General features: G+C 39.4%; 1 protein-coding gene across 8 annotated transcripts in view; it reads right to left on the reverse strand.

Annotated features, from left to right (window-relative positions):
* Positions 1–13,403, reverse strand: part of LOC126756363 (kinase D-interacting substrate of 220 kDa) — a 91,127-nt gene that overhangs the window by 16,353 nt on the left and 61,371 nt on the right. For all 8 annotated transcript variants that reach the window (XM_050469375.1, XM_050469373.1, XM_050469376.1 and 5 more), the window contains 4 exons: positions 2,487–2,621; positions 2,159–2,356; positions 1,632–2,072; positions 43–1,560 (listed from right to left, as the gene is read on the reverse strand). In XM_050469375.1, the coding sequence (XP_050325332.1) occupies positions 43–1,560; positions 1,632–2,072; positions 2,159–2,356; positions 2,487–2,597 (2,268 nt within the window). In that variant the 5' untranslated portion in view covers positions 2,598–2,621. The remainder of the gene's footprint in view (positions 1–42; positions 1,561–1,631; positions 2,073–2,158; positions 2,357–2,486; positions 2,622–13,403) is intronic.

Here is a 13,403-nt window from a genome sequence, read left to right on the forward strand (position 1 = left end):
AAATTTATTGAAGGTCTTTGCTGCGAAATCACACCTTCTTACCTTCACCATATCGGTCATGAGCGCCACCTCGGCGCCCATTGCAGTCAGTGGCGCGCCCTCATTAAGACGCACCGAACGACGCAAATGGCGTCCTTGTGAAATGAATAGCGAACCGAATGCCTTCGCCAGTCCGTGTAAATTCGTGCAGATAATAGTCACTAATATCGCGCAAATTACATAAATCGAAACGAGTATACTTTCTTTTTCCTCGGCCGAAGCGTACGTGAAGTACGCCACCACGAGCGAGATACCCGTAATAAGTGTTAACAGACATAACTCGAAAATGATCACAAGTGGCATGCAACACATGCGACGCCAACGCCAACCGGATGTCACTTTCAACGCCTTGGGACGAAACGCGCGATACAAGCGTGTCGACAGCCAACCATAGTGCGATTCGATGGCTTCATAGAGCGCAGCCAACATATGTGTAACCGCACTCTCGCCCGTAGGCGACGCGCTGCTCGCCTCAGCAAAGTGAAAACGCACCGGCTTCGCTTGGGCGTCCGCCTGCGCGCCGGGCGGATGACAGAATGCCACCTGTAATATGAGACGTAGACGACCGAAGCGCTTCATAATGCCATGTTGCACCGAATAGGCCCAGTAGGCGTCCATATGGTTGTTGGCATAATTAATACTGGCAAGCAGGAGGTATGTGAACACTAAATAAAGCACTGCCGCTATACCGCCCCACATGGCAGACCAAGAAGACATGCCGACTACGGTGCCTAGCACTAGCGCAATGTGCAGATTTACCAGGAACATCAAGCCACTCGTATTGATGGGCGGTTCCGCCCACTGGCGCGCGAAATTATTCATCTCATCGCGCAGTTTGTTGAGCAGAAAGCTTTTACCGCTACCCCATTTGGCGTACAAACCGACCGTAATGGGTGTGGTTAGCGTGGGTTCACTCAATACATCAGCCAAAGCGGAAGAGTACAATTCATAGCCGAGCATGCCTTCCGAATCTTCATTCGTATTGAGACGACGCGCGCCAAACACCTGTCCCAGTATGGTCTTTTGATGTATGGTATCGATATTGTATGGCGTCTCACCGGCTTTATTGGCTCTGTACAAGAGCTGACTATTTTTGGGGTTGCGCAGCAATGCCTCCACAATCGCTTTGGAACGCGCGCGCATTGCAATGTGCAAGCAGGTGTCACCGCGCTTATCGCTCGCCGTCACCTTTGCCTTGCGATCCAACAGCATTTGCACCATTTCCAGATTACGATTGCGCACGGCGCGCAGCAGCGCGGTATCACCGTCTTTAGTCGCCGCCTCAAGATCGGGATTGGTGGACAATAGTATCTTTACGATATGCGTGTGACCCTTCTCCACCGCGGTGTATATAGCGGTTTTTCGATCCTTGCCTTGTATATCGACATCAGCATGCTTCTTAAGCAGCGCTTCAACAACGCCGCGATGACCACCCTTGACGGCATGTATGAGGGGCGTGTCGCCGGCACGATCTTGTATGTTGATGTAGGCGCCAGCGGCGATAAGAGCCGCGCATATTTCCTACGGGAGAAATAAGGAATCATCGAATTATTTTTATAACATATACTACATTGACGACGCGCTGTACCCACCTGGAAGCCCTCACGACTCGCAATCGCCAACGCGGTCATGCCATCCTTATCCAGCGCATTAACATTGGGTTTCTTCTCCAGCAGCGAGGTAACACAGTCTGTATGTCCGCCTGAGGTGGCTACCAGCAGTGGCGTCCACGAATACATGCCCGCTGTGTCGACATTAGCACCGGCCTTTAGTAGCGTATCGACAATCTCAGCATTGCCTTTGCGGCACGCCCACACCAACGCTGTTGTGCCATACTTGTCGCCGACATTGACCTTAGCACCGCGTTGCACCAGCAATTCCACAATATCTCTGAAGCCACGACCTGCTGCCCACAGCAGTGGGCCCAAATGATAATTGCCATGTACATTCACGTCCGCGCCTTTCTCGAGCAAGAAACGCACCAGATCGGTGTGGCCACGGTAAGCGGCCCACATTAATGCCGTCCAACCGCCCTGTTCAAGAGAGAGAGAGAGAGAGAGAAGCGCGAAAAGTATTAGAGGGAGGCGTTCGGCAAGGCATGATATGCAGAAATATTTACCATATCACGATGCTCAATATCGGCGCCGTGATCGATGAGCACTTGAACGATATCGAAGTGACCATTTTTGGCCGCGCATATAAGTGCCGTCCAGTTGTCATTGTCCTCCGCTTGGACATCTGCGCCGCGTGCCAAGAATTCGCGCACAAAAACAGTTAAGCCACGTCCAGCAACAACCATAAGTCCAGTGGTGCCATTCTGTTATAAAAAAGATATGACAAATAAGGGTACTAATATTGAGGCAATAAAGCTTTAACGAAAGAACTTTCATTTCATGTAATCTTTCAAGAAACCGCAGTGTGTTGAAATTGAAAATAATATTACTCACCTCATCACGATCATCGACGGATAAATGCCGACTATCTAAGATAGCGCGCAAACCGGATAGGTCATTATTTTCCACATATTGTAGGAGCGCTCGATGTGCTAGTGAACCCATAGAATCTCCGTAGCGATTGAGATGCTAAATATTAAAAAGATAAGAGAAAACCATTAGAAAAATATTGCAACGCTTGTTGAACAATATTAATAGATTTTGTTAGTTAGGGAGAGTTTCATGCCAAAATATTATATGGAATAATTTAGACACTCAGAAAAAAACATATATATCGCAAAGAAAAAATCATCTCAAGATGCATTGCAGTTGCTGAATATATAAAAAAAAACTTCTGCATTAGAGGCACATTCAGAGTTTTTATGCATCACAAAAAAGGTCTTAATCAAATATTTCTCAACAAAAAGAGCTTTCACATTCACTTTGGGAGCTAAAGCTCCAATGAGCTTTAGGTTAATCAAAAACTCACTGATGTCACAAAAATTACTTATAAGATTTTCCACACAAAAAGAGCTTTCACATTCACTTCGGGAGCTAAAGCTCCAATGAGCTTTAGGTTAATCAAAAACACACTGATATCACAAAAATTACTTATAATATTTTCCACAAAAAAGAGCTTTCACATTCACTTTGGGAGCTAAAGCTTCAATGAGCTTTAGGTTAATCAAAAACAGACTGATGTCACAAAAATGACTTATAATATTTTCCACAAAAAAAGAGCTTTCACATTCACTTCGGGAGCTAAAGCTCACATGAGCTTTAGGTTAATCAAAAACCAATGCAGCTTTCACCTTCGCTTCTGGGTTTTTAGATCATAGCAGTTGCAGTTAATGCAGATCAACTTTCACAAATGACAATAGGAGCTTTTACATTTAAGAAGCTTTTTAATTAACTTAAGCAACAACATTGGACCACACATACTTCTTTATATATTCTTTTTTTAGTTATTATCGTTATTAGTAAAAAAGTTACTCAAGCTTTAGCCAATAGTACCACGGTTTCATTTTCACCCTTATTATGTAAAAAATGTATACCTACAATATTTCACACAAGGAGAGCTTTCACAATCATATCAGAGTTTGATTTAGACAATTAAAGAAAATTGCAAAACTACATACATACATATATATGTCTAATAAGTATTAAGTTTTAGTAGAGTAATTTAAAACCATTTAAGACGAAGGTATATAAAAATCGCTTACAATATTGTTACTCAGAAAAGCTCATTTGAAAAAAGCACAAAAACAAAATGTTTAACTAGATGCATTCATTTATTCTGGCAGGCAATTAGTTTAACAGTTATTATGAACATTTTATGGAGAGGCAAGTTTCCAAAGCAAGCTTTAAACTTGTGTTAATTGTATTTAAAAGCTTCCTAGGCATGAGCTTAAATTAGTTAAAATTGAAGATTGACAACATTCATATGTTAAATAGGTAAATGAGTGCTATAAGAAAGGATGAAGGATACATCGGAATTGAATCAACTAGAATTAGTTTTTAAAGAGCTAATCAGTGATGTAAAGAAGGTTTAACAAACTTTCATAGTCATTACCAATAATTTGCGTAAATAATCTGAGCATATTAAGTATGAAAGCTTTATACTCGTATGGTATATAGGAATACAAATATTAATTTAGGATGAGTCACAATAATCTGAAATCTGCTATTTTTGTTTTCAGAACCTAAAAACTAATTAAAGAAACTAAGTTTAAGCTCTACGCCATTTGCTTAAAATATAAAATTTCGATTAAATAATATAATGGAGCATACAGAACATGCCATGATTATCACAAATAAGACTAATTAGCTGTATAGAGCGAATAAACTTCAATACCTCCGAAATATTGGAACACTAACCATCCCTAAACGTCATAAATTTGTCTGTCGTATACTAAACTTTCCCCGGGGTTAACCTCTAATGCATTAGCAGACAACTCCAGAGCTAACAACAAGGTGGACAGGCTAGTTGCAATCAAGGCTTTAACCACGTTTCGCAAATCGACCAGAAGTGTCTTGGAAAGCAAGGCAGCGGTGGAGACTGTCGCTATAAGTAAGCGAGTTCACATTTATTGGGTGCCAGGTCACACAGGCAACGATGGCAATAAGATAGTGAACGAGATTGCCAAGAGTGGTGAAGGACCGTCGCCCGAAAACATGATCAATGATGGGGAAATCCATGCATTTTCTATACCACGATCTGGACAGCGGCATGGCAAGAAAAACCAAAATGTGATAGGACGATCTATATGGGTGCCAAACTGCAAAAGTAATGTGTAAAACGTTGGATCGCATATATACAAAGTTTTTACTGGCACTCGATGGAATTGACTGTAGTAACATGATCGAAATATTCATTGGTTACAGTCTGGTGGCGGCACACGTCTGCAGAATGGAACTCATAAATCGAGAAGACTGCAAGAAATGTCAAAAGCAAGGCACCAAGGAATCTGTAGAGATTCACTTTTCGCTAGCCAGATCACAAAGTCTGTTGAAACTCGCGTTAAACGCGGGCACTTTTGAGGATGACTATTCTTCAGGGACTTCGTAACGGATCTATGTATATGTGGTGGCGCAAAGCACTAAAACTGGTCTGCATGTGGCCCAATAGCCTGCAAGACTAACCGAACTAAACTTTCCTTTCATTTTGTGTCATATTGTTGAGCGCATTATCTCGCGTCGTAGGAATGGTGCGTGGCTTCCAAGAGCATTTAACACAATTAGACAACATTTTTGGGGGTTATATGAAGTCGCTGGTTCACGCAGATAAACCCGAGACGGGGAAACAATATTCGCTTTGTTTGAGAATATTCGTCAAAAAGTGTTATTTTTGTTCAATATTGCTTAGAATTTTATTATGGAAAGACTTATGCCTGAACAACGTTCAACGGTCAAATCGTTCAAGTTTACTACGAAAATTCACGTTCTGTAAAGAATGTTTTTCGCGCGCTTCGCTTAATCGACCTACTGAGTGAACTATTCGCAACACTATTGTGCATCTTGAGACTCAGCCAATAATGAATGGATAATATTCGACCGAATAGACCACGTCCAACTCGCAGGAAGGAAATATAGTAGCCGCAGTTGAAAGTGTACACGAAGATCATGGAAAGTCGATTCGGCGTCGTTCGCAACAACTCGGATTGACATTTGGAACGACTTGGCGCATTTTACGCTTTTGAAAGAACTGAAGCCGCTCGACCTTCCCAAGCGACATCGCTTCGCGCCCAATGGGCTATTGAAAAGTTCCAAGAAGATCCGGCGTTTTCGCGCCAAATTTTGTTCAGCGTTGAGGTCGCCCATTTCTGGCTCAATGGGTATATAAACAAGCAAAATTGCCGCATTGGGGACAAAGACCAAGACAAACCTGAACTGAAGAGCTGTCATTTCATCCAAAAAACAATGGTTTGGTGTGATTTTTGGGCCGGTGGAATCATCGATCCATATTTCTGCAAAAATGATGAACGTAACCGTCAATTGCGACCATTAACTAATTGATGCCTGAAATTGAAGCTTGTGATCTCGGCGATATTTGGTTTCAACAAAACGGCGCCATTTCCCACACATCGCATCAATCCATGGATTTATTGAGAGAACACTTCGGTGACCAGATAATTTCAAGTTTTGGGCCGGTCGATTGGCCACCAAGATCGTGTGATATCACACCGTTAGATTTTTTCCTGTGGGGATATGTAAAGTCTAAAGTCTATGCGGGCAATCCACTTCGATTCAGGCCTTGGAAAAAATCAACGTGTGTCGTTCGCCAGTCGAAATGAAATGGAATGAAAATTGGACTCAACGGATGGACCATCTGAGACGTAGCCGCAGCCAACAGAGATAATCATCAAAAAATAAATGCCAAAGAATGTTCTTTCGAATGATAATACACAATACCCTGTGTTTTTTTTCTTTAAAAAAAAAGTAGAGAACCTCGAAATGGATAACCTTTTATACATATAGGGGTGTACATTCGATTAGTGTGAATTTAAACTTGCCATTATACACTCGTTAATAATTTTAACGATTTTAGGTTAGAGTGTGTTTACAAAAACAAACCAAGCAATATCAAGTATCAAAATATTGAACCACTTAAATTTAACAATAATAATGAATTGTTAAACATGATTTTGCCACTTTCATCGTTGATTTTAGCAGCTCAATTGCTTGATTCACAATTAAGTAATGTTGACTAATTTATTTATATGCTTTCAACTATTTCGAGTGATAAGTGAAAAGTCACAAGTGCTACAAAAACTCTTTAAAAGTTGTGATAAAAAGCACTTGCCTGTAGAAGTGCCAAGTGTGGAAATGAAAATGCCTGAGTGAAGCAATGTAAATATAAGTGCAATAACAAGAAAAAATTAAAACAACAAATTCAAGTCAAAGATAAGGAATAGCGTAAATATTTACCTTCATATTAAGTGGTCTTAATGGACTACTTACTATGTCTAAGTAGTGGCTTATTAAATGTAAGATATTATGGATATGTGTACCGAGAGAGTTACGAGGGTTTGAGTTGCAATCAAATGTGATAAAATGTTAGAACTGATGACATTGACATTGATCGATTGGCATGTGACACTTTAAGGGCGCAAATACACCTGTTTATGCATATGTGCTTATGTCAAAATATTGTACATATGATAGTAAATATTTTAGGCCAACATTGACAGGTGTTAATGTCCACGACAGTCTTGTTCTGTGTATGCTGTTGTTCTTATATTTGATCATTTTATTATGATGACACAATTTTATTAAATGTGTCAAAAGTGCATTGAGCCAAATAAACGGATATATTTACCATATATAGCAGAGAAAGTTAAGAATAAATGTGTCGATCAATGCCGCAAATTATTTGGCTAGAAAAAACAAATATACACGTGTATCTTACTAAGACTTTTTTAAATTTCCGCGCATAAATTTTAAATGCAACTCTGCTTTGTTTTCTGCACATAAAGTTTCCCTTTATGTTATTTATATTTAATAAGTTATGTTACAACATTAATTATTTTTTTTTTTTGTAATTTTTCAAAATTTTACTTATGCGTTTTTATATGAAACAAGCAAAAGCGATAACTTCGGCAGCAACGAAGCTGTAAAACCCGTCACATGTGATTTTCTTATAGCATAAAAATGTATAAAAAAAAATGTGAATACCAGATATATGCTCCAGTGGTTCGATCTAAGCAATTTATTCGAAGATTATAGCGGTGCCTTAGGTAATAATCTAAGCTAAATTTCGTGAAGATATCTTGTCAAAAAAAATTTTTTTTTGATCTACGGCTTTGTATGGCAGCTATGTCCGATAGTGACGCGATATCAGTGGATCCGACACATGAACAGCTTCTTGGCGAGAAAATGGTTTATGCAAAATTTCAGATCAATATCTCAGAAACTGGGGTATTAGTTCGGAGGATGGAATCATGTGTAGAATTTCACGCATGTGAGGAAAGTTCTCTGATTGCCATTCACTTGGGAATGGTCAGAAACGATTTGTTTACATATGGCTCAAACAGCTCACGACGTCCGGTCCTAGTCCAAGTATCTCTGGGTAGCCAAGGAATATCCGTTTCAAGGCGAGATAAAGAGAGAAGGCAAACTATCCCCTCCTCAGGGTTGGGCGCTGGATTTGGTTCTTGCCACGCTAAAAACGCCCCCAATGAAAACTTGCTTTCGACAGCACGAAAAGAAGCTGCCTTTATACCGCGATGTCTGAATTTGGTATCCCCGCAAAACTAATACGGCTGTGTAAAATGACGTTGAGCAATACCAAAAGCTCCGTCCGGATCGGGAAGGCCTCTCCTAGCCGTTCGCTATCAAACGAGGTTTCAGACAAGGCGACTCCCTTTTGTGTGACTTCTTCAATCTAGTCTTGGAGAAAATAATTCAAACTAAACAGGGAAGGTACCTTCTTCTATAAGAGTGTACGCCGACGATATTGATATCATTGGCCTCAACAAACACTCCGTTAGTTCTGCTTTCTTCAGAATAGATAAGGAAGCAAAGCAAATGGGTCTGATAGTGAACGAGGGCAAGACGAAATATCTCCTGTCATCAAATCAACAGTCGTCGCACTCGCAACTAGGCTCCCACGTCACTGTTGACAGTCCTAACTTCGAAGTCGTAGATAATTTTGTCTATCTTGTCTACGCCAATTATGAAGAAGAAGAAGACTACATGACCCAGCCAGCGTAGCCGCTGTCTTTTAATTCGCTGAACTATGTCGATGTCGTCGTATATCTCGAACAGCTCATCGTTCCATCGAATGCGATATTCGCCGTGGCCAATGCGCAAAGGACCATAAATCTTTCGCAGAATTTTTCTCTCGAAAACTCGTAACGTCGACTCATCGGTTGCCGTCATCGCCCAAGCCTCTGCACCATATAGCAGGACGGGAATTATGAGCGACTTATACAGTTTAGCAGTTTATCATCAAAAGGGGGTCTCTCATCCGAGGCTGTCGCTTACTTTTCATTGGTATTGGTTTTTACGTGGCGGGTCCCAAACCCAGCGCACAACCCTATGTAGGGGATGTTTCGCCTTCTCACATTAGCTCGCCTTCGAACGGATGTTCTTAGGCTACCCAGAGAATACTTGGCCAAAGACCGGAAGTAGTGAGCTGCTTGAGCCATGTGTAAAAGAATCGTTTCTAGCCGCTCCCAAGTGAATGGCGATCAGAGAACTTTCCTCACTTGCGTGAGCTTCTACACATGACTCCATCCTCATGGTCATGTAGTCTGAATGAATGAAAACACTCCTGCTCTGAAAGTATTCGACGCAATACCTGCCAGGACAGCAGAGAAAGAAGAAGACCGCCACTCCGTTGGAAAGACCAGCTGGAGAAGGACCTGGCTACACTTGGAATATCCAATTGGCGCCAAAGAAAGAACGGCTGGTGCGCTGTTGTAAACTCGACTATAACCGCATAAGCGGTATCTACGCCAAAAAAGCAGGAGAAGAAGTCTTCAGGAATTCTGTTGAGCTTTAAAGAAACTTTGTAGCATTTCAAGAAGCTATATAACGCAACTTCGTTATGCCATTCTCAAAAACACTTCAATTAATTCTGGTAAAGTAAATTGTTAGGCAAAAATTGTGAGAGATATGAAGTTGCTGAGAAATGAGAAATTTGTGCCAAGGAGCTAATGCTTTACGAACAAGTTTTAAATTTAGTACACATACTATAATATAAACAGACTGTAGTAATTTTTAGTTGCTTCCAGTTTACTTCGACGCTTTAGAGCTTAGGTAAAACTTATACATACGTAGTGTGTATATGTATGAAGGCACTTTATAAGCATTTTCTATTTACTATCTATTAAGCTAATAACACATGACAGCTCTTAAATCACAAAGCGTTTAATGGATCAATTGCGAGGCAGTATTCTAAAATACACACTCTCCCTAAGCGACCAATCAACTTAATGAAATGCACTGCAATTTGAAAGTATTTTTGCTCACGCAAACTACCTCCCCTCCTCACACGCACTCAACTACATCCGATCTTATAGTAATTTGTGTGTGCGCGTGTAGCATGAAATGCGAAGCGGCATAAGAAGTGCAAATTTAGAATTGAATTCTTGTAAGAAATGTATTTCATTACACACAACACAAAAATGCGAGGCAACTGGAAATTGTTAAAATTAACTGAATTTGCATTTAGTCGATCCTGATCAGCACACCTCTTCGAATAACTTAAGTTTATAAATTGTACGAGGGCAGTTCGTTAAGTCATTGACACTATCAAACACAGTTTGGTTGGTTTTATTTTATTTTTAGTAATAAAAAGCTACTAAACATTTCTTCCAAATCAATAGAAAAGAGAACAGGTGAACGACATCCTTTGGCCTTCTTCCATTTCATTTACGCTCAAACAAAGCAATCCATTATATCAACTGTTCTTGGGTCTCATTTCATTTTATATAATTTTTCAGCTTTTGCCTAACGAATTACAGACTCAGGGTTTACCTAGCTTGATCATTACAATGGCAGTCGAATCTATGAAATCGAAACAAGCAAGAATGATGGAAATAATGATCGAATAATGATCTTTTTAAATGTTTTTCCGATTCTTGATATATCAAAAGTAGAATTTCTTTTCAATTTGCTTGGGAACAAAACCTAAGCAGTTATCAACTAACTTTAATTTTTTGTTTCCATTTGAAGAAAAATGCTACAGGGTCGCATTGAATGCTTGTCGAGACATGTGGTGATCATACTCTATCAGAAGCAGCCTGCAAAAGATGGTTTCAATGGTTCAGAGATAATGATTTTGATGTGAGAAATGAAGAACGTGGAAGACCAACAAAAAAGTTTAAAGACGCCGAACTGCAAGCAATATTGAATGAAGATGATACTTTGAGTCAAAATAATAAAGATCGGAAAGTGTGGAGAAAGGGTACCATATGAATTGAATGAAACCGAAAACATACTTGTGAAATTTTGCTTCAAAGACACGAAAGAAAATCAGTTTTGCACCGAATTGTCATTGGCGATGAAAAATGGGTTTATTTTAACAATCCTGAACGGAAAAACACCTGATATATATGTATATAAGATCAGCCTGTCGGTATTTACGATATAGTCTCTCAGTTTTGGGATACGAACCTGCAAATTGGACGGGTCTTTTCCAAGTAGCTGCTAATTTGTTGGAACCGCCGATATCGAACCATATAGCATGTACTTATTTACTCTCAAATTGATTGATCGAAATGAATTTCTTATGTGGAAAACGGGTTTTATTTGACAGGATATCTTCACGAAATTTAAAATGGATTATTGTTCAAAACTGAACATACTGAGGACCAAAAATAATGATGAGTTAAGGATCCGGAGCAGTGTTTGGGGATGTTCAAGCGTAAAAAACCCGAGTTTTTGCGTCGATATGTGACAATGGATAAAACATGGCTTCATCATTTCAGTCCAGAAGTCCAATCAACAGTAATCTGAGTGGACAGCGTAGGGTTAACCCGCTTCAAAGCGTCAGAAAATGCAACAGTCGGCTAGCAAGGTTATGTCGTCTGTATTTTTGGGATGCGCATGGATTAATTTTTATTGACTAACTTGAAAATGGAAGTACCATCCAAAGCATCTATTACATGGCGTTATTAAACCGTTTGAAGGACGAAACGGTCGCGTTTATAGAAAAGGAAAATGCTGTTTCACCAAGCCAATGCACCGTAGTCACAAGTCAGTGCAAAACGATGGCAAAAATCCATTAAGTGGGTTTCGAATTGCTTTCACATTCACCATATTTTTCAGATCTGGCACCGAGCGACTTTTTTGCCATTCTCAGATCTCAAAAGAATGCTCGCTGGGATGAAATGTTCGTCAAATGAAGAAGTGATCGCCGAAACTGAGGCTTATTTTGAAGCAAAGGACAAATCATACCACAAAAATGGTATCGAAAAGTTGGATAGTCGCTATAATCAGTGTATCAGCCTTGAAGGGAACTATATAGAATAATTAAAAACGAATGTTTACGAAAATTTTCCCATTTACTCTCGGCTCGGTTTTGAGTGCATAATCTAATTGAAGAAACGCATTTTTTAAATAAGCTCGTCAATTTTTAAAGACGAATGTGAACCAGAATTAACTAAAAAACAACAATGTTTTAACAATTTAATTAATTAGACCATAAAATGTCGCCTTTAACCCACTGTAAATTTAAAATCATAAAAAAAATGTTTGTTAATATTTTTTTCACAGGTGAAAATAATTTTCATTTAAGATAATTTTCTTTTATCATATCATATAACGGTACTGCTCCGCACGATAAATGAAAATGTCTTACAAAAGTAAAAAAAGCGCTTTTTAGCTCAATTTGCGTATATGGAAATGCCGCAAAAGTAAAACCTTCACTTAAATTACTGCGTATGAGTGTATGTGTGTCTCATTTATGCATGTTTTGCTGCTTTCATGTAAATTCACACACACAGCAAGATAAATATGTATGTGTGTGTAAACAGAATTCGGGGATTTTTCTTGAGTGCTGCGCATGTGTTGGTGCAGTTTTTAGAGCGCATGAAAAGCTAACGCCACAAAGCAGTTAAATATTTTACTATTATCTGCCGCGACGCCAATCGCCAGCTAATTAATGATCGCTTGACGCAGAACGCACACGCAACGCTAGCGCGCCTGTGCAGGCAGCTGTCATTTGAACACTTATGCGCATGTGTGTGTGTTAGTTGTAAAATTACCATACTGGCAGTGAGCGGTTTTCAATGAATCCATCGTTTAATCAATGAAAATTATTACAAACAGCTCGCGTTGCCTTTGCGCATGGGTTTTTTCTTTCATTTTATTTTTCTAATAATTTTTATATTTTTCTATTACTGTTAGACGATAAGCGTTTTCACTGTAAAATCAAGTCAACGTTTACGCGCTGTGGGAGATTTTAATTGCGGCTCATATTCTGTTTCTTGTTACATAAATTTCATAAAAGCAGGATTTTCGATTTTTAATTCATCGGAAATCGCAGATGATATTTACAGCTGTGTGTGTGTGTTTGAATATTTTATGAGTGATTTACTTGCTTGCATTGACTTTGTGCTTTTCTGTGTAAACATTCAAATAGCCGCCGCCTGACCATTTATTATGTATATATACATATGTATATACATATATGATCATTACATTCACACATGATAAATATTTTTTTTTATTAATTTTATACCTCGGAACATAGTGCGCAGAGTATAATATTTTTGTACATTTGATGGTTATTTTGAGCACATAAAATTGTATATTGAAATTATAGGATGACAAGAAGTTTTCCGGATATTCCGTTTCCGTCCATGCAAGCAATAATTTGAGGAGAAAAATAGAGATGTCTCGAAGAAACTTTGTACACGTGCGTCTTCGCACTCTGAGAAGTGTGGTATTGCAGCTGGTTTACAAAAATAGTATGGTAACTTT

This window comes from Bactrocera neohumeralis, chromosome 4, assembly GCF_024586455.1.
Source record: "Bactrocera neohumeralis isolate Rockhampton chromosome 4, APGP_CSIRO_Bneo_wtdbg2-racon-allhic-juicebox.fasta_v2, whole genome shotgun sequence".
In the NCBI taxonomy this organism is placed as follows: domain Eukaryota; kingdom Metazoa; phylum Arthropoda; class Insecta; order Diptera; family Tephritidae; genus Bactrocera; species Bactrocera neohumeralis.